This window comes from Capricornis sumatraensis, chromosome 19 (genome assembly GCF_032405125.1).
Source record: "Capricornis sumatraensis isolate serow.1 chromosome 19, serow.2, whole genome shotgun sequence".
Lineage (NCBI taxonomy): Eukaryota > Metazoa > Chordata > Mammalia > Artiodactyla > Bovidae > Capricornis > Capricornis sumatraensis.
This window is the reverse complement of record NC_091087.1, coordinates 26,695,405-26,717,946: the sequence shown is the minus strand read 5'-3', so window position 1 is coordinate 26,717,946 and position 22,542 is coordinate 26,695,405. Positions and strand designations below refer to the sequence as shown.

Below are 22,542 nucleotides of genomic sequence, written 5' to 3'. Positions count from 1 at the left end.
AACGCCAGATCTAGAGAAACCTGCCTACCAGAAAACACACACACACACACACACACACACACACACATCCCTAAACACAGGCACCGAATTCACTGGGATTCCTTTAAAATTATCCTTCCATCACTTTCAAGACAAGAGGCACAGGGGTCCTGAAACTGACGACAAGGCGCGCAGGCTCCTCACTTGTGGGTGTCCCTCATGTCCTCGTGGCTGGCTGTGCGCAGCGCCCCATCTGCAGCCGGTCCAGCCGAAGGGACCGCAGAGAGGTGGGGCTCGAGGTTTCACTTTTGATGGTGGTCTTGTCATCTCGTACCTCTTCCCGTAAAGCTGGCAGCTGAGGGAATGAGGTAAGTGTAAAACTGGGTGACAATAGACTGTGTTGAATATGTGATCTGGAGCTCTGTGAATAGCTGAGTAGCTGTGGAGTAGCTGTCCCCATGTCGGCGTTTCTGTCATTGAATGTGCCATTGATGCTCCAGTGTGACCGTCCCGCCCCCACTCCGGGTGGCAGGGACCCCCACGTGGGAGCCCCCAGGCTTGCTCTCTCCAGCTCATCCACCCTCTAGAAGTTTCCCCACCCTCAGTAGGCGTGGGCGCTGCAGGTGTGTGTGTGTCCTCGTGCCCCGTGTGATATTGCATGACTAACCACAGTTTGTGTTTGCACGCTTCCTCCTGTGCTCTTGGGACCAAGCAGTGTGGCGGGAACACAGAGGCTGGATTGTGCTACAGTCAGGACTTACTCCTGCTGAGCTTTGCGGTGAGTACACGCCGGCCTGGTCCCGCGGGGGCACGGAGGCCACTCCCTAGGAGTGGAGGGTCAGCAGGTCTCCAGAGGTCGCGCCGGGAGAGGAGCCCTCAGCAGCAGAGAACGTGACCTTGACGCTCGCCTGCCACCTGAGTGGTCAGAACATGGCCCGAGTCTCCCTGGCGTCCGTGCACACGGGTGTCCCTCCCACAGCAGCAGTGCTGCTGGCCATGCCCTGCGTGCACGTTCTCGGAGGGAACAGGGCCCAGAGCATCAGGGTTCACAGGGCTGCCCTGCCCTGGGCCTCTTCATCCAGAGGCCAGTGTTTAACACAGAAGCGCCCTGGCATCTGGGGGTCAGCCACCGCTGAGGGGCCACCCTCCCTTGCAGGTGCTGCTCTGGGCGGTCCTCTGGTGGGTCCAGCCCGGGAGCCCAGCCCTGCTCGAGCCACTCTGAGAGCAGGAGGCTGTCTGCTCTGTCCTGTTCACGTCTCAGCTAGAAAGCTGGATTGGGCTTTAAGTTTTTTACCAGCAGCTTTTAGCTATATGTCAGAATAAAGTCAGCCACAGAGTTCTCTCCTTGATCTGCTTGGTCCTTCACATTTCTCTGAATTCTCAAAGCAGCTGAAGCCCAGAATGGGGTGGGGCGGGGTGTCTGGAGAGGAGGGGCTCGGGCACCAGCTGCCGTCCCAGGACTGACTCGTCTATGTGTTTGTTTCCAGTTTACCCGCACTACTTCTGTAGGTGATTATACAGCGTCCAGAATACGACAAAGGCTACATTTTGAACTTGATGCAATCTTTAATCTGTCAATACTTGTTATATGGACCAGAAGTTATTTTATTACAGAGTTTTTAATTAGTGAAAAATTCATGAATACCATAGAGAAAATATTTTAAAATTTAATGTTCCTTATATTTATGTAAACTTATGACTTCATTTATATTCTTCCTTTTTCTTGTCTATCCAGGCTATGAATATCCTTTCAGATCAGTTCATGTTCTGATACTTGATTTTAGTCTTTCAAACGATTGTACTGTAATACTTGTCTGTATAAATCCTATCAAGAAATACAGGGCTTTTGCAAGAGATGCATTTATTGTCATTATTCTTGTTTAATTTTTAAATGTTAAGCCATGAGAGAAGGGGTTTTATTGCGATTGTAAAATCATCATGACACAGTGTGCATTATCCTTCCAGAATGTAACCAAGCTCTCCAACAATCACTCTGAAATGAGCGAACTTAATTTCAACCAATTGTTGTATTTTAACGACTGACCTGAACTGTACTTTGTTTCTGGGGAGAAATGCTTTTTGTCTGCAGCGTGAAGCCATTTAAAAGTACTGGGTGTTAAATGTGAGCTTCTAATGGAATTTGGGCTGAAAGGATAACTAGAAGACGACTATGAAAATCTCTCCTGTAACCCAGTCTCTGTGGACCCAGATCCCGCCTCTCCGGTGGGACTCTTCGAGGACCAATCGCGATGCCCTGCACCCGCTGCGGAGCCATCGAGCTGGACAGTGAGGGCACCACATCCCCGACAGACAGACAGCATAGTGCAGCTCTGACAAAGGCCTTATTTTTCTGACGTAAATCATCTTTTTACATCTGTTTGTAAACATGTTTAAAGAATGGACCTAGGCATACATTTTTAGATTTTGATGACATAGCCATTTTGGATAGTATAAGTAGCAAATGTAACTTTTACTTTTTCAGCAGCACATTAAAGCAGCCAGCAAGAGATGCATTCAGGTCATGGTGCCTTTATGCAGCTGATATCTCAGCAGACACAGACGGCATGTCTCTTTACATGTGTGTTCTGCCTTTCCTTGTACAATTCATTGTTAACATTCTAATTTTCTATCTTTTGTGAACTTCCTGAATATGTGACAAAGTATGTACAGTCTACTTTTGAACTATTTGTTATCACAGTATTATTTATTGCTTTCTTTCAATAAAGTACTGAAGCAAAATTTCCCACTGCCAATAAAGAGTGCCGAGGGTAAGCTGTATTCTCAATGAGAACAGACCAGAGCTGGTAATGGGAGCGCGTCATCACAGGGACATTCTGTTAAGAGAAACGGATGGATACAATGGAAAGGCTAGAAGGCGGAAGTATAGGTGTCCCCAAAGAACAACCAACCTGGTATTCATGTCCTTGGATCCGGAGACAAGGGACTCCATCACTTCAGCACCTGCGGGGACAGGGCCCCTCTGCTGCTGAGGCGTGGGCAGCGGGCCGAGGGTGGGAACAAAGTGCAGGTGTCGAGGCTCACCGTGGATCCCAGGGTGGGGTGGCCGAGGGCAACCCTGACGTGGACCCGAATGATGCACTAGGGAGTGTACGTGTGCACACTTGTGTGTGGGAGCTTTTCATGTTATTTTGGTCACCAGTCTTTGTTATTCATATATCCATAGAAACAAGAATGTAGCAGGGGGAGGTGCGAGGGAGATTCAAGAGGGAGGGGACACACGTACACCTATGGCTAATTCATGTTGCTGTACGGCAGAAATCAAACCGATATTGCACAGCAATTATGCTTCAGAAAAAAAGAACATAGCAAGGTGGTCAGGAAAGTATGAAAAAAAGATTTCTCATAGAGATTTATAATCACAACTCTGTGTACATCTGGGAGGAGGCTGCCCACCACCATCAGACCTTCCCACCAGCATCAGACGTTTAACCCCCAGCATCAGGCCTTAGTCGAGCATCAGGACCTCCCCCAGCTCAGGTCCTAGTCCAGAGTCAGATGTTCCGCCCCCAGCAACAGGCCCTCCCCCAGCATCAGGCCCTCCCCCAGTATCAAGCCCTCCCCCAGCATCAGGCCCTCCCCCAGCATCAGGCGTTAGTCCAGCATCAGGACCTCCCCCAGCTCAGGCCCTAGTCCAGAGTCAGATGTCCCGCCTCCAGCATCAGGGCCCTGCCCCAGCATCAGGCCCTCCCCCAGCATCAGGCCCTCCCCCAGTATCAAGCCCTCCCCCAGCATCAGGCCCTCCCCCAGCATCAAGCCCTCCCCCAGCATCAGGCGTTAGTCCAGCATCAGGACCTCCCCCAGCATCAGGCCCTCCCCCAGCATCAGGCCCTCCCCCAGCATCAGACCCTAGTCCAGCATCAGATGTTCCCGCCCCAGCATCAGGCCCTCCCCCAGCAACAGGCCCTCCCCCAGCATCAGGCCCTCCCCCAGCATCAGACCCTGGTCCAGCATCAGACCTTCCCCCAGCATCAGGCTCTCCCCCAACATCAGGCCCTCCCCCAGCATCAGGCGTGGCAGCCCCACTTGTCTGACGCTCCTGAGCACACTTAGGCAGCCCCAGAGCAGCAGGACAATAGCTCTTGCAGGATGTGCATCTTTAGGAATCACCTGCGGAGCAGCAGCAGCTGGGGTCTGTTTCAGGCCAAGGAGAGGCAAAGAAGAGGCACTTGTGCCAGAGGCAGCGGTGGGTGTGGGCACGTTCCCCAGCTCTGCTTCCTCCCCGAGGGGGCTTTGCTCTCCTGCTCTTCTCACATGCTCACTCCAGGGCCCCAGGGCTGTGTCCTTCCAGATTCACGGTCTCCTTGATATCTCAAGCCCAAGTCCTGAGTTGCGTCCCAGTCTGGCGTGGCAGAGGGCTGGGAACACCCAAGCTCAAGGGCTGAAAGGATCCTAGGGGGACAGCCGGGCCCCAGCGTGGTAGAGCAGGCGATGAGGGTGGCCGCCCACAGAGAGCCCCCCAGCAGCACTGGAAGGAGAGCAGGGATGCCTTAGCTCACTTGGGGACGTTGCCTGGCCTCAGCACTCAGATGTCACCCCCAGCAGCTCTGGGGACACAGGAAGCCGGTGAGTGACACCACGCCACTCCGGCCATGTGGGTGGGCACTGCTGACCATGGCCTCGGTTTTCATTCCGGTTCCGACTGTCCCTCCAAGGGCTGGCGGGCTCCTCCTCCGAATGGCACAGATATTTTCTTTGTGGGTGAACACATCCCGGCTTGTTTCTGTCGGCACTGTTGTTGCTCTTCGTGTGTTTTCCTCTTTTCAACCTGTGCTTGCTGCTCTTCCAGTTTAACTTAGGAGCAGCCCCCTGATTTTCTGCATTTCCTAGTTGTCAGCGTTCCCTGGGGCTTTCCAGGTGCCGCTAGTGGTAAACATCCTGCCTTCCACTGCAAGAGATAACGAGAGATGTGGGGTCGATCCCTGGGTTGAGAAGATGCCCTGGAGAAGGGCATGGCAACCCACTCCAGTATTCTTGCCTGGAGAATCCCACGGACAGAGGAGCTACTGGGCTACAGTCCCTGGGGTCACAAAGAGTCAGACATGACTGAAGCAGTTAGGCACACACTCAGGTTTTAGTTCAGTCACTCAGTTGTGTCCAACTCTTTGCCACTCCGTGGACTGCAGCACTCCAGGCTTTGCTGTAATTCACTCTCCTGGAGTTTGCTCAAACTCATGTCCATCGAATCAGTGATGCCATAGAACCATCTCATTCCTGCTGCATCCACCAGAGAGGTGGCTGGGGCTCGGCAAAGTGCATAGTCCCACTGCGTGGATGTGAACCTGCCCTCACCACTGCCTCACCGTGTGACCATCACTGTCTCCTCCCCTGTAAATCGGGAGGTGGCAGCACCTGCTTGGTAAGGGGCACACACAGCATCTGGTATACAATCAATGCACCATCCAGCTCAGTGTTGTATTCACTAACAAGAGGGATAGCACTGAACAATCTGCTCCTTTTTCTCTCTTCTCCCTTCACTGTGCTCCAGACCACATCTGTTTTACTCACCCTGTAAATCCCACACCCAGCAAAAGGAAGACACTCAACAAATATCTGGCTGAAGAGGCAGGAACATACCCTGTCCTTAAGGAGATGAAGCCGAGCGAGACGGGGGCCTGATGATAACACTGTGTGATGAGGAGACCCCAGGAGGACCTGCGTGGCTGTGGGCTGGGCGGGGGGCATGGGCAGAACCCCTCATGAGCTCCTGGGGATGGGGAAAGTGGCAGGAAGGAGGGGATGCTGTTCCTTGTGGGGTGCCCACAGATTGTACCTCACTCCTCTCTGATGAGCACTTAGGCCATTTCCAAACACTTGTCACTGTTCTGGAGGAAACAGTCATCGCCCGGCTCCTACTCAACCCGTTTCGTAGAATACGTTTCTCAGCGGAGTAAGCATCTGCTTTACTCATTCCATGCTCCGTTCACCCACCCAGCCAGCCAACCATCTGTTCATCCACCCATCCACCCATCCACTCATCAACTGATCTGATCATCTCGGACCCTAGAGAAGACAGACGCCTCCTCCGCTCCTCCCAGGAGGACACCCAGCGTGAGTGACAGGAGCCTCGTGGGGACAGTGGGGGAGACACAGAAGGGACATACACGCAGACCCTCCTCCCTCTGAACGGTGAAGCACCCACCTGGTCCTAACGCCTCCTTGCTGGTGTGTCCAGGCCGGCCCTTTTCCTTCTTGCCAAACCAATGACCGATGGAAGACTTGATGCCCTTCTTCTTTGGGGCTTTCTGCAGCGAGTCCTGGCTGCTGTTGCTGTTGCTGGGGTTGCCCCCGAGACCGTCCTGAGAGCCTGTCGTGCTTCGGGGAGAGAAAATGACCTTTAACTGGCACCCTTGTGCAAACACACACCCCTCCATAAGACCTACTGATAGAACCGGACACCTAGCAACACCCACGCCTCAACCTCGCAGCAGATAGTGGATTCTCCTTCACCAACCACACTCCACACGAGCGATGCAGGCTTCCAGCCACAACCAATGGCCCCAGGAAGCTGAGATTCTCTGACTGGAGCCCTCCCCCAAGGAGGGAGGTCTTCACTCCAGACGAGCTGGTGCAGAGGGCGCCCCGACCCTCCCTCAGGGTCACTGCTCGGCAGGTGACAACGCTCCCAGAGAAGGCGAGCTCCCCAGTTCTGGGCAGTTCCCCCCGCCTCCTGCAGGGTGACCGTCCTCGGCCGTGGCAGGAGAGCGACGGTCACTGTGCAGGGCTGCTGGGCAGGTGACCACATGTGCCCTCCATCAAGTGCTGCCTGGCTCACGACGGGAGCTCAGCAGGTTGGGCTCTGAATGAGGACAGTGTCAGTCACAGGAGGGGACAGACAGTCTCCTGAGAGGAGACCCCTGAGGAAAAGGGAGGGACCCTCAAGAGCAAAGCCGAGAGGCATGGAGCCGTAACCATCAGGAACGCGCCCCAGGCCTGGCAGACCTCTAGCTAGAGCAGGAAGAGACCTCCCACAGGAGTCAACACGTAGAGACAGATGTTTTCTAAAATCACTGAGGTCACTGAGCTCTTCTACCCCGGCACCTGAAGTTCACCACTAAACACAGGCACCGAATCCAGTGGGATTCCTTTACAACCATCCTTGCAACTCTTTCAAGACAAGAGCCACGGGGCTCCTGAAACTGACGATGAGGCGAGCAGGCCCCTTACTTGCGGGCGTCCCTGATGTCCTCATCGCTGGCTGTGCGCAGTGAGCCCGTGAGCCGGTCCAGCCGAAAGGACCGCAGCGAGGCGGAGGTCGAGGTTTCACATTTGATGGTGTCATCTTCTACCTCTTCCTGTATGGCTGGCAGCTGAGGGAGTGAGGTAAGTGTAAAATTGGCTAACAATAGACTGTGTCGAAAAAGGCAATCACACAGGCTTTACATTATAACCAGAAACTTACTTGAAAATATATCAGCTATGCTATCCGCCAAGTACAAAAAATGCCTTGTTCTAGCTTAATGCCATCTTAAAGGACTGTTTGTTCAAGAGAAGCGGGGCCGTGGAGCAGCGAGAGCACCCCACTGACTGCAGAGACCCCGGACGGGAGCCTCCCTGCAGCCGGGCTCTGCACTCCCTGAAATCCAGCGAACAGATGGCCCTGCCAGGCAGGACAGCAGAGCCACGCCAGCACCGAGAACCCTGCATGGCATGAACTGCCCTGATGAAAGGACTGTGCTCATCGCCAGATGCTGCTCAGAAGCACCACTAGCAAGAGTAAGAAACCTCTCAGCAAAGCCGTCCAGACCTTTCGATTTGAAGGAGGAAAGGAAACAGCTTGTACCACCACCCGAGATCATCTGTAGTGATGATGCAGGTTACTGAGCCCAGGACAACAAGTGAAACACAGAAAAGGTACCTAAGCCCTCCATGCGAACACCATGTGTCTGGCTTGTATTTCTCAGTAACATACAGACCGGGGGCTACACACTGAAGTGCTTACACCCAGTTTGAGTGTCATTTGCTCCCTGGGGTTTACATAAAGCTCTCCTAGGTCTTCACTAAGAAATAATCTTGTATCAACCTAGAGGGGTGGGATAGGGAGGGAGATGGGAGGGAGGTTCGAAAGGGAAGGGATGTATGTGTACCTATGGATGGTTCATGTTGAGGTTTGACAGAAAAGAACAAAATTCTGTAAAGCAATTATCCTTCCATTAAAAAGTAAACTAATTAAGAAAAAGAAAAAGATGATCTCGCCTGGACTCCCAGCTCTTCCGCTAGTCCTGGGTCTGAAGCTAGGAAAGACACTGGTGGCAACAGCGTGGGGAACAGATGAACCCCTCGGGGTCCAGACAGGTCTCACGTATACATTTGGGTGTGTGGTTAAGCAGGGGAGGTTTGAGGAAACATGCATGGCAAGTATTTTTATAAACAATGAGTGCGTTGTTTTAACCAACTAACCAGTCCTTTTTTAATGGGATTCTGTAAAGAATACTGGTCCCGTGCAGCCCCACAGGAGCTTGGTGACAACAAAGTGACTTAGTGCAAAATACAGCTGGACTCATTTAACAGCAGCTGGATAAACTGGGCACCCTCCCCTGACCTCTACCAAGAAACCTCAGACAACAGAAGGCTACAAAGGCTAGAAATTATCCACATGGAACTGAACAGGGATCAATCTCAAATTCAAGTTAAAATAAGCACTTCTAAAAATCAGAAAACAACAAAGAACAGAGCAGGGAAGTGACACACCTGGGTTGACTATGGACTCAGTGGAGACAAACACCTGCCTTAGAGTCAGGGACCACGGCCAGCCCCTTCCCCCGGGCCTCCTCCTAAGGAAGGCTCTGGGTCCGCAGCCTGGCCGCCCTCCCCCAGGGTGGGAGCCGCCCCACTGCTGCCCACGTGACTAGGATGGGCAGTGCCGTGTCCTCACTTACCAGGAGGGCAAAGCAGGCCACAGAGCGGGCGAGCGGCACACCCAGGGCACCAACCCCAGGGTGATGACGCTGCTCTGCTGTGCCCAGCAGAAGGGCTCCCGGGCACTGAGCTGCCTGAACTGGAGCACGGCTGCCCGAGTCCTGCAGGAAGGCCCCAGGAGTGCTCCATCAGCGGGCTGGGAGTGGGAGAGGGACAAGGAAGGCCAGCCCTCGGGGCACTGGACTCCAACAACAGGGGCTCAACCAAGTGACCAAACGGGAGAGGCAGCGAGCTCCCTCCTGATGCTCCCTCCATCAGGGATGCTGTGATGGACACGAGAGCCTCTGGAGCAAAGCGGGCTGGACGGCACCACAGGAAGTGTCCAGGCTCTGATCAGACCAGTCCGAACCACACTGCTGGGTGTGGGAGCCTGGGCACGGTGCTCGGCCTCTCTAAGCCTCAGTGTCCCTGTCTGCTGAATGGGGATAACAGCAGCCTGGACCTCACCTGGCGTCTGCGGGATTAGATGACAGACTCGGAAAGCACTCGACAAGGTGCCTGGCGCACAGAGTCTCCTGCACACTGCTACCCACCGTCATTAAATCGCCTTCCCCCAAATCTAACTTCTATGGCTCTGATTCAGTCATTTGTTTAAAAAAATACTCTAAGCGGAAATTCCACGGTGGTCCAGATGTTAGGACTTGCCACTTTCACTGCCAGGACACTGGTATGATCCCTGGTTGCGGAACTAAGATCCTATAAGCTGTGCAGCATGGCCAAAAATATAAGTAAAGACAAATTTTAAAATAATAAATAATACTATGTCTATTATAAATAAGCATGAGATGATTAGAAGGCAAACACGTGGGAGATGGGCAAACTGTTACAATTGTCCCATCAAATGACCTATTTCCAACAGAACCATCAGCATACTTTAAGTGGTGGGTGAGTTTCATTACTTCCATTTAAATGTCAATTATTCACCAGTACACAACCACACAGTGTTCATTCGTGTAAAATGATAAGGACTCTCTAATACTTCACAGAGAAACAGAGGCATGCTAAATTACTAAATAGTTTACCTTTTGACAATGCTTCCTTAAATCACTAGGCTGATAGATGCATGCAAAGAAATGAAGAGAAACCAGATTTCTTGCGACTTTGAAGCTAAAAATTCAAGAATCAGTACAGACAAACACAGTATAGCAAAAGTGATGGCAAACTTACAAGTGAGATGAAGACTTAGCGAACATGTAACTGGAAACAGAACATTTCTTTTGACCACAGAAATTAAATAAGCTATTCAAGTTTTACTAGAGAAACACTATAAATTATTACTCAGGAAGATACAATTCTATTACAACATCATGATTTATTAAAGCACAGCATTCTGTACAATAAAGGCCCTTAACAGTTGTCTATTCTCAGCCAAACTTCTCTATAAGTTAGTTTCTCTTCATAAAAAACATGTTATACTTTAAAATAGTAATTTAACTGATGAGGAAGTTACCATTAATACCTATTTGAACACTGAACAAATCGAACCACCTATTGGACATTAACATAAAATGCTTACCTAGAATTTGATTTAAAAGTTCTCAAAATAAATGTATTAAAGCAGGTTCCCTGTGAAAATATGTAAGAAAGCAAGCTAGCATAATAGCAGGTGCAGTCTTTCCATTTTATTAACCATAGAAGATGCTTTTTAAAGAGTCTAGTAGAGACATTCACTGTGCAAAAGCTGATGAGATTTATAGTCTTAAAAACAAGCACCGACACAGAAAGGATATTGTGTCAAAAGTCCATTAATTCTACACTTAAGATCATTTCTTTAGGTAAGGATAATCTCATTTATGAATGACACATGATATGCGGTTTAGGATCCATCTACATTATGCTTGTAACTGCATAGTGATATGTTAATTCAAACTTACTGCTATGGGGAAAAACACCATTTGATGAGACATGAAGACAAAGCACAAACCCGACTAAGGGGACGCCTGCTGTGGACCACAGCACTGCTATGACCAGAGCAGGTGGGAGGACGGGGAAGGGGAGATGGATGGATCAACTGCAGCCTCGGGGGCGAGGCGGGGCAGTGGTGGGAAGCTGGGGTCTGGACTGACAACCACTGAGCAGACAACAGGATGAGCCAGGAAATCACAACCAATGATGAAAGCAGACACACCATCAGAGAACTCCAACAGCAGGACAGAATATACAGAACTGTTCTTTTACAAACACTCGGAAAGAAATCAATCGTGAAACTACAGAGAAATCGTCAAAGAATTTTAAATATCAACTAATTAGCCAACGATGCAAATTATAAAAACAGTGTCTCCAAAGACCACAAAATGGACTAGTTACCACTTCACATGCCGCTAAATGATTCACAGTTAATTTAATGATATGCCGACTAACAATGCAGCTAACATGAAACGGGTGGTAACCAAAAAAAAAGTGAAAATACAAGTGCAGTTGTAAACACGAGTTCATGGGGTAAACAGCAATGCACTCGCAAAACCTAAGCTAAACATGGAAGAAAGCTGGAACATGTGCTTTAGAGCCGCACACTCTGTCACCAAAAGCCCTAGGTCGTCAGACCGTTTTCAGACTCGGAAGAGTGAGGAAGCCAGACTTCTTCACTAGGGCCCTGGGGCACCGGGCTTTGAACCTGGTTTCACACGCAGAGCTGGCCTGAGCGCGCGGCCAGGCGCATCAGTGAGCAGACCAGTTGAGATTCCTAAGCCAGGGGTCCAAATATCAAGACTAATTTGTCGCTGTGTGATTGTGGAATGATTTCGCTCAGTCGCGTCCGACTCTTTGTGGCCCCATGGACAGTGGCCTACCAGGCTTCGCGGTCCATGGGATTTTCCAGGCAAGAATACTGGAGTGGGCTGCCATTTCTTTCTCCAGAGGATCTTCCCAACCCAGGGATCGAACCCGGGTCTCCTGCATTGCACACAGACGCTTTACCGTCTGAGGCACCAGGGAAGCCCGATTCAAGACTAGGCAGTTTTAAAAATCTTAGACCTCTGAGCGTAGCAAACGTACCTGATTTTCTTCTGGGTAAAAAGAGAAAAAACAAACAAACAAAAGAAAACCAGTGTGCTCGGGGAGGGACGCGGCAGGGAGGAGGCAGACACATACCAGCGTCGTGAAGCCCAGCTTGTCTTCTTCTGGCTCAGGGCTGGGCTGCCTCCTTTTGGGCATGGAGCGCCCTCCGCTGGGCGGGAAGGAGTTGGCATACCAGGAGGCGAGATCCAGGTTGAGGGAGTTGGAGCATTTAAAGCGCCGAAGGTTGCTGAAGCTCCCACTGCCCACCCTGCTCTCAATCCCCTCCGCCCGCTGATTCGTGTTCTCTTTGTCTTTTGGGATGAACCTAAAACAGAATAAAATCATCACCTGCCTTTGTCAGCAGAGGAACATGTCTGGACAGCAAATTTGGGCTTGCATTCTGTGTCACCATTAGCAAATTCCAGGAAGAGGTGCTCAATTAACATCTCAGCAAAAAGGTTCAGCTTTCCCTCTTTGGAATATTCTCAAACTTACAATAACTTATCATTGAGTCTTACAAAGTGTCCCCTCATCATTCACGTTTGATTTTATTTACTCTAACATTCTGATGGGGCCTGTGTGGTGACTCTCCCTGTGAGGAGATACCTGAAGCTGACCACCTTTACCTTCCCTGCTCTCAGGGCAGAGATGCACGTCAGTGCCTCAGATCTTTTCCACTGGGAATCCGGAACTCCGTATAACCAAAACAGCGATTCACGAGCAAGCTGGAGTTTCTAAACACGTCTCCAGACCAGATGAAGTGCTGAGTTGAACTTTTCATTTTGTTTTAAGCGTGTGTATGTGCAAACGCATCACTTGATGAAATTCTCCACCAGCTTTGTGTGAGTTTCTGGATTCAGGTCAATGTGCTGCATTAACCTAGAATTCACAGTTACTGCTCTTCTCCCCTAATGTGTCATGGATGATTTTATATACAGATTACATGCATGATTATGCAAGTAAAATGATTTTCCCATTAAAATACAAGATCCTTACAGGTAGTAAACTCTCCAGTTTCACTTCTACTTATACATCTTGAAAGTTTTTCACTGTTGACAAGTTGATGGACAGAATTTACCATTTACATCAAGTCAACTTGTTGCATAAGGAAAAATCATTTTTACCTGACAACTTGCTCTAAAAATAAAAATATTAATACAGAAGTGTTCCCAATTTCCTACGGGGATGAGGAAAGACAATCTTTCTGAGCTTGTCTGTGCTCAAACACGGCCCACAAAGCAGTCTGTCTCAGCGTCAAAAGTACAGGTGGCACCATCTGCGTTTTCTGGTTGTGCCATTCACCCCTGCCTTTTCCCCGAGCTCCCCGCACTCGACCGGCGGGAACGGGCACCTCGGCCAGGGGTGACAGGATGAGAACAATCTGAGCAGCAGCTCTGCCAGGTCCTGTGCAGGGTCCCCGGCCTGCGGCCACTCTGAACGTAGACTCGGGACAGGAGGCACAGCTGTGCGGGTGTGGCACCAGGCAGGCCTCGGGGCCCCAGCCACCCGGCTGCCCCCAGACCCAGGGCCCCCTGCTCACCACGAGGCGGGCCTTTGGGTTCTATCCTGTTTTGTAAACTGTTCTAACTGCCAAGACTGGGTCTAAAGAAAACATTTTAAATATACTGATGAGATGAGAAAAACTCAAACACAGGTCCATGGATCACTGTCTTACAACAAGCCAATCTTCACAATGTATTAAGCTAAAAAGGAAAATGCAGATCTGAGTGGGAATTTGCCAAGCCCAGAACCCCAGCTTTTCTGTTCCAGGTGGCTTTTCACCAGAATGTAGAAGGCTCCGAGGGACACACGAGGGCGAACCCTCAGTGCTGGAGGGTGCACGGGCCACAGGGGACACTGCCTCGGGACCTCACCCACCTTGGGGCCCAGAGCTGAGGGGGGGACACCCCACAATGCCCCCCCACAGAGTGCTGACACCACACTGTGGACAGAATGCCCTGGCTGACTGAGCTCTATAATCGAGGGCAATCTTAGAACTGAAAATTCCTGAAGCAGACCTGAAGTCAGTTTTCTCACTATGGAACACTCAGACTTCTCTAAGCAGAAGACAGCTCCTCAGAGAAGCCGAGTCTCCGGGGAGCTGGGCTCAGGCGCACCCACCAGATCTCTTCATTGATCTTGTCCAGCTGCTCCTGAATCCTCATGGCCAGAGTCTCGGCATCGGCCTGGCCGCTGGGCGACAGCAGAGCAGGCGAGCTGAAGACGGTGACCCGGTCGCCCTCGCCGTCTGACACGCCCTCGTCCCTCTCCAACACCTGGCCCACGTTGGCCAGCATGCTGGCTTGCTTCCCGCGCTCTTGGTCCTGATCTTTCAGGGGCTGCGCCTGGGGCACGAGAGGACCACATCTCGTCAGCAACATTCTGGGCACCTCAAGTCTATCAGGAACTGAACACAATTTTACATGGAAGCCCTGACTTTGGACAAATGGGCCATGCTTATGAGACACTGCCATCTCTTAAGCGAGCAGTACTGAAGAAACGGGCAGGAGGAGAATCCAGTTCCTAGATGGCCTGGTGACATTCAGGTCTCAGCGTGGACGGAAGGCAATCCTATGAGGTTATTCACAAGGGTGGGCTGATGGAGTCAGAGACAAAAACCGAAAATTGCAAATATATATCCTTGCTTCCATCAGCCAGGCTGAAGGAAAATTAGAAAAAAAAACCCTTCAGCTCCGCAGCCGCTGGGTCCACCCCACCGGTCATCACTGGTACTAGTTCGCCGAGGAGTGCCGTCCTCGCGGGTTCCCAGCCCTCCGTTTTCCAGGCTGGTCTGAACACGCACAGACAGGAGTGAGCAGGGGCAGCCAGGGGATGGGAGGGCCAGCCTCCCGTGGCTCTCCTCTCAGGGCACAGGCCCTCGGGCTGTTCTGGGGATGGCCCCGCACACCTCAAGGGCGCCTCTGTCATCTGAGACGCATGCAAGAGTGCCTGCTGGGCCCCGTGCCGCCCTCCCGCTCTCCTCACACCTCACTCCCTTCTCTCCGCAAATCTCCCCCTGCCCCACTCTCACCCAGGTCCTGCCTTGTTTTCCCAGACATGACCTCAAAGCAACGGAGGGGCAGCCTCGAGCTGCTGGCTTGCCGGCTCCCTGTCCCCCGTGGCCAGTACCTTCGCTTTCTGTCTTCATCACGACCCCTCCCCAGGGCTGGGCCACCCCTTTTCCTGGCTCCAGGACCACCTGCCATCATTCCTGCTCCGCTCCGGCAAACTAGCTGCCTATGGGTTCACCCCCATCAGCCTGATGAGCACATCCTCTCCATTCTCTCGCCTTAAAATCGCACATTTTTGAACACTTAATTCTGAGAAATTGTACTCTAAGTGTTCCATCGCAAAGAGAAACACTCAGAACAATACTAACCCTTATAAACCATAATGAATTAGAAGTCACATCTCAGGTGTAGAAAAGCTTCTGGAGGAAACATGGCCAGCCATTGACGACAACGAAGTCTATGGAGAGAAGCTGGACTTGGGGTCGGGGGTCGGGTGGTGGGGGACAGGACTCACTCTATTGCCCTCGCTCCTCCCATTGCTTTAGACTGTCTCCATGGACCTCACATTCATTCCTGGGCATCGCTCACATTCATTCCTCTACACCCCACTTCACTCCCTCACGGGGCAAAACGAGTCAAACGGCCAAGTTTCCGAGTCACTCGACTCAACCTGGCAGCTCTGTGCTGTCGGCCACGGCAGTCACTCGCCTTGTGCAGCACACTGAGGATGTGACGCAGGCCGGTGCAAAGCTCGATGTGGAAATCACACAGATTTCAAGACTCGCAGTGAAAAAAGCATGAAAAGCAGCCCGCTCATTTTTAGGAAATTTTAGATTGTGTATGTGGCTCATATTATCTTTCTGACGGACAGCACTGTCCACGTGAAAGGCTCATGCTTTGTCTCAGCTTTCGGGTGAACCCAGAAAGGACTACTTAGAATTCTGAACCACACACAACGGCCACACACTCTCAATCCACCTATAATGCAAATCACATTCAATGTTCAAAACCAGAAAACGCTATACACGTTACAGCAGTGGACTAGCCATAAGGAAAATGTAACTCCACTTCCGCGAAGCGTCTGCAGTAACTGTAACAGTGAACCCAGGTCAGTTCAGCTCTTAACACATTTCTAAAGGATTTAGAGATTTAAGGACCTTGTCGTTTTGCATTTCTTCTAAATGCTTTTTTGCATTTTCAACTTCCCATAGGAGAGAATTCTGAAAAAGATACATACAGTGCTTTCGAGTCAATTCTTAACAGACGTTGCGTGGACTGCGGGATGGCTACTCTCCTGTCTGAAAGCATAAAGCACCTTGGGATGAGGGGCGGACCTCGCGCCCAGAGCGAAGTGTCGGCACGAAGCCGGATGACAACTGTTAACACTAACTTGTACACAGAAAAACTCCTCCTTCCCCGACTGATCTTCTAGATCCAAGGAGGCCAGGTCCCTGGGGTAAGTGAAACTGCTTTATACTTGCTTTCAGCTTTTGCAGTTCAGTGGTCACTCAGGAAACTGGAGCAGGTTTCACATGTAAAATTCAAACCTGAGACAAAACTCTCCCCACCTCAGGGCCAGCCCACAGGTCAGGGTGAAGTGAGCTCTCTAGTGAGGTGTGGGTATCATCTTGGGTTTTGTGGGGGAAAAATGTGCCGCAGAACTTGTAGTGACCATGGGTCTCTCTCAGACAAGCCTTGCCCAAGCGCCGACCTCGGTGAAGGTTCTGGGCCTCGTCTTTAGGGCACTGGTGCAGCTGGGACAGGTTTTCACCGAACCTCAACCAGACTGTTGCCCACTGAGCTGCTCTGATAGAGGTTCTCAGACATTTTCCAAAGCAAATAAAAAGAGAGATGGCTGGAGTTGGAATATGAGAATGCTTGCTTTTACTTGCTTCAATCTTTTCTATCACATTATATAAAAGATCCTGAACTAAACTTATTGATTTGGCTGCATCGGGCCTTAGCTGCATCATGCGCGATTCCTTTGATGTGATTGCCGCGTGGCACGTGGAATCTTAGCTCACCAACCAGGGATCGAACCTGCGTCCCTGACCTTGCAAGGCAGGCTCCCAGCCACTGGACTGCCAGCAAAGCCCCAGAAATAAACTTCTAAGAAAGAAACGAAGGGGTGAGGGTGGACCTAGAAGAATGTTCTAGCACAGCGGCTGGTAACATCGGGGCCACTGGTGATTCCGCCTCACTGAGGCTTTCTGGAAGGGTTGCGGGCACACATCTACGTCTGTTCCTTTACACACTGCCTGTGGATGCTGTCACGCTTATTGACTAGCGTGAAATGCTGCTACTCCAACCAGCAAAGACATTCACTCTGGGGCCCTCTATGGGAGTTTCCCAACCCCTGTCCTGGAGATTCCCCCGCCCCCCCCCCCCCCCCCCCCCGCCGCCACACACAGACGGTGCCGAGCCAGGCCAGGCCACATGCGCCTCTTGTAAAGGGGCCATGAAGCTGGCTCACCTTATCCTCCAGAGCAGCCATTCTCTCCTTCAGATGAAGCTGAAGCCTCTCCTCTGAAACAGACAGAAGCTTATCCACGGTATCCGATGAGTGTTCGTTGTGTTCTTCATTCATTTTTTCTCTTTGCCTTGCCTAAAACAGGAAAAACAAAAACTCATAAACTTCAAAAGCAAGCATAGTCGTTCTTTTAAAAGCACCAGGGAGCCGCGACGTGAGCGGCCTGTGCCCTGGTTCCCGAGGCGGTCCCCTCCCACGGCCACCTCTGGTGGGCTCTTGAGCATCCCCAGAGCAGACGGGCGGGTGCAGAGGGAGGCAGGGACTTCACTGGTCAAAGGTCACTCCCAACACTTCTCTTTGGCAGAGCACCTGGGGGACCTTAGTGTCACCAGCCATTTCCTGTGGAAGCGGCTCGAGGAGCAAGCAGAGTTACACTCAGAAACAAGTACACTTGAAAGGGGATCGGCTTACACACACGTCGGTGGAGGAATTTCCCAGTATATAAATAGAAGCTTGATTCTGGGTTAAGGGTGTAAAATGAATTCAATTTATAAAGCAAAAAGTGAGAAAATTCATTTTGGAAAAAAAGCCAGTGGAGATAGACTTTCACATATTTTCCTTTACATGAAACATCACTTGAATTCTTTGTAATGATTGCTCTTGTTCAGTCCCTCAGTCGTGTCTGATTCTTTGTGACCCCATGGACTATAGCACGCCAGGCTTCCCTGTCCTTCACTGTCTCCCAGAAGTTGCTCAAACTCACGTCCTTCGAGTCAGTGATGACATCCAACCATCTCGTCCTCTGTTGCACCTTCTCCTCCTGTCTTCAGTCTTTCCCAGCATCAGGGTCTTTTCCAGTGAGTCAGTTCTTCACATCAGGTGGCCAAAGTATTGAAGCTTCAGCCTCAGCATCAGTCCCTCCAATGAATAGTCAGGACTGATTTCCCTTAGGACTCATTGGTTTGATCTCCTTGCAGTCCAGTGGACTCTCAAGAGTCTTCTCCAACACCTCAGTTCAAAAGCATCCATTCTTTGGTGCTCAGCCTTCTTTACGGTCCAACTCTCACATCCAGACATGACTACTGGAAAAACCATAGCTTTAACTAAGTGTTCCTTTGATGGCAAAGTAATATCTCTGCTTTTTAATATGCTGTCTAGGTTGGTCATAGCTTTTCTTCCAATGATAATTCATATTCAGTTCAGTTCAGTTGCTCAGTCATGTTTGACTCTAGGACCCCCATGGACTGCAGCATGCCAGGCTTCCCTGCCCATCACCAACTCCCAGAACTGCCACCCAACCATCTCATCCTCTGTCATCCATTCTCTTCTTGCCTTCAATCTTTCCCAACATCAGGGTCTTTTCCAAGATGAAAATTCATATTAAAAAACTGGAAATAATTACCTCAAGCAATTTTTAATTGTAATAACAAAGTTGGAAAGTCTGTGATTTATAAAATGAGCATCAATTTCATGGTTTAAAAAGCTGTTTTAGGACCTACTGTATAAAAAAGAATGGAGAGAAGACAAAAGAATGCTAGATTTGAGATTGGCCCCGTGTTAGAAATTGCTGAGGCCAATTGATTGGTCATGGGCATTTATTATACTACTCCGTCCACTTTTGTGCATGTTTGAAATATCCCATCATAAAAAATCAAAAAACAGGTTGCTGCTGCTGCTGCTGCTAAGTCGCTTCAGTCGTGTCCGACTCTGTGCGACCCCACAGATGGCAGCCCACCAGGCTCCGCCGTCCCTGGGATTCTCCAGGCAAGAACACTGGAGTGGGTTGCCATTTCCTTCTCCAATGCATGAAAGTGAAAAGTGAAAGTGAAGTCACTCAGTAGTGTCCCACTCTTCACGACCCCATGGACTGCAGCCCACCAGGCTCCTCCGTCCATGGGATTTTCCGGGTAAGAGTACTGGAGTGGGTTGACAGGTTATTTTCTGCTAAATATTTTCTGTTAAAACAGTGTCTTCTCCAGCAACACAATTCAAAAGCATCAGTTCTTCAGTGTTCAGCCTTCTTTACGGTCCAACTCTCACATCCATACGTGACTACTGGAAAAACGATAGCTTTGACTATATGGACCTTTGTCGGCAAAGCAATGTCTCTACAATATGCTGTCCAGGTTTGTCGTAGCTTTCCAAGGAGCAAGCATTTTTTAATCTCATGGCTGCAGCCACCGTCTGCAGTGATTTTTGAGCCCAAGGAAATAAAACCTGTCACAGCTTTCCCAATAAGGCATCGGCATTCAAATATTTTTAAAGCAAACCAAAAGTTTACTTTGAATTGGCTCAGTCATAAACAGCACCCCAATCTCAACAGCCTCTGAGCAGCAGTTCTGAAAGTAAGGAAGTGCACCCCTGATCGGGAGACATTGAGCTCTCTGCTTAAGCAGAGAGGGAGCCTCACCGAGGTCTCATGATGGGAGTTCAGAACCACAGCCCCCTGGGAGCCCACATGTGAGGCTCTGCAGTCCAGGCCCAAGAACACAGCTATGGTGGGGATAGTACTGACCCCTGAGGCTGGACCTGGGATCCCCACTCCATTTCCTGGATGGTCGGTACCGCTGTGTGGCCAACCCTTCCGGGAAACCTCTCTCAGGGCTCTCTGATGCGAGCCTCCACCATCGCCCTTTCCTGGAGCGCCTTCTGTCGCAGCGCAACTACGGTTCTCCTCCTGTCTAGGAGCAGCCATCCTACACACACACCCCACGTCTGGACCGGCAGCTTGGCATGTGGGACTCCAGCGCCACGTCCGAGGCAAGCACCTCCACACCTGGGCACCATGCCTTCCGTTTCACGGGCCTCGGGCTGGCTCCCTCAGGTTTGAGGGCCACTCGTAAGGTCCAACTGTATGCTGAGCAGCTCCCCGGCCTGGCTGGTCAGAGCAACACGCGTCCTCCTTGAACGTGGGGACCCCCTGGCCCCTGCCCACCACCTACGGGCGACCACATCTGGCCCTGCTCCCGAGGTTGGGTGCCTGGATCAGCAGACAGGGGCACACACGCACACTGGACGCCAGAGACAGGAGCGGCGGAGAAAGGCAGCGCCGGCCCCGCCCAGCCGCGTCTCCGGCCCACACGCCCCTCTCCTCCATGCTGCTGTGTCTCTCTCCCGCCTGTCGGCCAAGAACAGCGTCAGCTCCGCTCGCAACGACCCTGTCCTGACGGCACGCGGGCTGTGACCGCAGGGGCGGCAAGCGGGCCATGCTCTGTGCGGACCACTGGCCCCGGGTTCGCGGGGGGCACACCCGCACACCTGCTCACGCAGCCGGCGCGGCTTCGTGTGTGACACGTGGGTGACGGAGGGTGCTGGTGACCGGCTCGTGAGAGGAGAGGTGCTCCCCCTGGCCCCAGACCCCCTCCTCAGACTGCCTGGGGCGAGCCAGCGCGGGCAGCAGGCAGTGGCAAGCACGGGACACACGAGGGCACACGTTCCTCCTTCCTAAGCTGGGAGGTAAGTTCGAACAGTTTCGCCTCCTTAGTGGCAGAGCTTCCGGAAGACAAAAGTTCAGACTACAAGGCCGACCGGGGACAGACAGCAAAGATGCCAGGGGAGAGAAGAAACCAGCCCTTGAGGGGAAGATCACAGGCAGAAGGGCGCCCCCTGGCGGCTGTTAGTGACCCTGCTCGGGGAGGGTTTGCGAGCACAGGACACCACCCGCCTCCGGGAAACCGCCGGCCCCTCAGGTGCTCCCTGAGCTCCAGGCAATGCTCCAACAGCCAGGCCAGCACAGGCCCGGCCTGCCTCTCCATGCCCAGCCAGTGCCCACCAGCAGTGCGGGGCAACACCTTTCCCACCAGAAGGATGGGGTGGCTAGCTGGCTGTGGGCACCATATCCCTAGCAGCGCCACGTCTCCTGGACGCGGCCTCTCACCCGTGGGCTCCCGGGGACTGCAAGCTGGGAGTGGGGCCCTGGGTCTGCACCGTGCCCCGCTGTGACTTATTCAACAATGTATGAATAAAGACTTAAAACTGTGCTCATGACAGAGCTATTTTGGCCATCTCTTAACGAGAATGGGATTTTTCTCGTTCTGTATCCTGCTAGGCTTTGAGTTGCTGACTGAACTCTGAGCAGCAGTGACTCGGAGCTGAAGCATCCTGCGGACACACAGAGCACAGGACAAAACTGCAGGGAAGTTAACGTAGGGATGACATGGGAGCGGGGACTGTCTGACACTCAGGGAGCGCTCCCATCGCAGACGGGCAGCAGGACCCCCGCGTCTGCGCTCCTTTGTGGACTGAGCAGCACCGGGAGTGACACGGTGGGACAGCAAGGGAACAGGCCCTCCCCGCGCCCGCCCCCCGGGGACCAAGAGAAGCACCTTGGAGAGCGCAGCCACCCCCTGAGCCAGCTCAGCCTCCACTTCTGTCAGCATCTGCTGCAGCTTCTGCTCTGCCGGCTCCAGGCACAGCTGCAGCTGTCGGTCTTTATCCTCCTTCTACAAAGGGAAAGCAGAACATCAAAACGGGCCAAGTGGTGCAGCCTCTGCCATTGTTAGTAAGCTGAGACAAAACCTAAATGCATGTGTCTACAGGATTAGTTCTGTTTCGGAAGCCGCGTCACGGTAATTTTTCTCTCAGTGCTCCTGGGCTTGGTCTCAGTAGGCAGAACACCTTCTGCCAGAGTATTTGCTTTTTCTAAACGTCTCCAAAGAAGTCTTTAAAAAAAAAAAAAGTTCTTATATATTAAAGAAGATCAGGTTTCTATAGAAGCTTATTCATTCTTATTGACAAGTTAAGGGTCAGTACTGACCCTTCTTAAAACATCACCAGAATCATTATTTGAAGGGAACCCTACCGACCGCAGACGGCCATGGGCTTGTAAGCCAAATATGGCTTTCATCTCCTCTGAAATACAAACCTGACCAGAGTGTGCCTGGGGAAATGTCAGTCAACTAACATTTGTAAATGCATGATTATTCTTTTAATAGATCTTCTTACTCTGAAAACTTTCAGTGTAGAACATTTAGACAGATTCTTTTTTGAAAAAGAAAAAAAATGAAATGATCTATACGCTCGGGTTCCTGAGAGGTTAGCATTTATTTCTAAGCAGCTTTCTTATTTTTTCTGTGTGTGTATTACTCTATGTACGTACATAAACAATAAGATGTGCTTTAAAACCCTCAGAAAACAACAGCATATGGT

At 51.3% G+C, this 22,542-nt stretch overlaps 1 protein-coding gene across 1 annotated transcript in view; it reads right to left on the bottom strand.

Moving 5' to 3' along the window:
- LOC138094928 (liprin-alpha-1-like) overlaps positions 1-22,542 on the bottom strand; it is a 35,125-nt gene that overhangs the window by 5,691 nt on the left and 6,892 nt on the right. The window contains exons 9-17 of the mRNA XM_068990944.1: positions 21,720-21,836; positions 20,828-20,909; positions 20,405-20,505; positions 17,398-17,529; positions 14,035-14,258; positions 12,007-12,238; positions 9,939-9,968; positions 7,165-7,307; positions 6,140-6,312 (exon numbers count right to left, since the gene is read on the bottom strand). Coding sequence (XP_068847045.1) covers positions 6,140-6,312; positions 7,165-7,307; positions 9,939-9,968; positions 12,007-12,238; positions 14,035-14,258; positions 17,398-17,529; positions 20,405-20,505; positions 20,828-20,909; positions 21,720-21,836 — 1,234 coding nt within the window. The remainder of the gene's footprint in view (positions 1-6,139; positions 6,313-7,164; positions 7,308-9,938; positions 9,969-12,006; positions 12,239-14,034; positions 14,259-17,397; positions 17,530-20,404; positions 20,506-20,827; positions 20,910-21,719; positions 21,837-22,542) is intronic.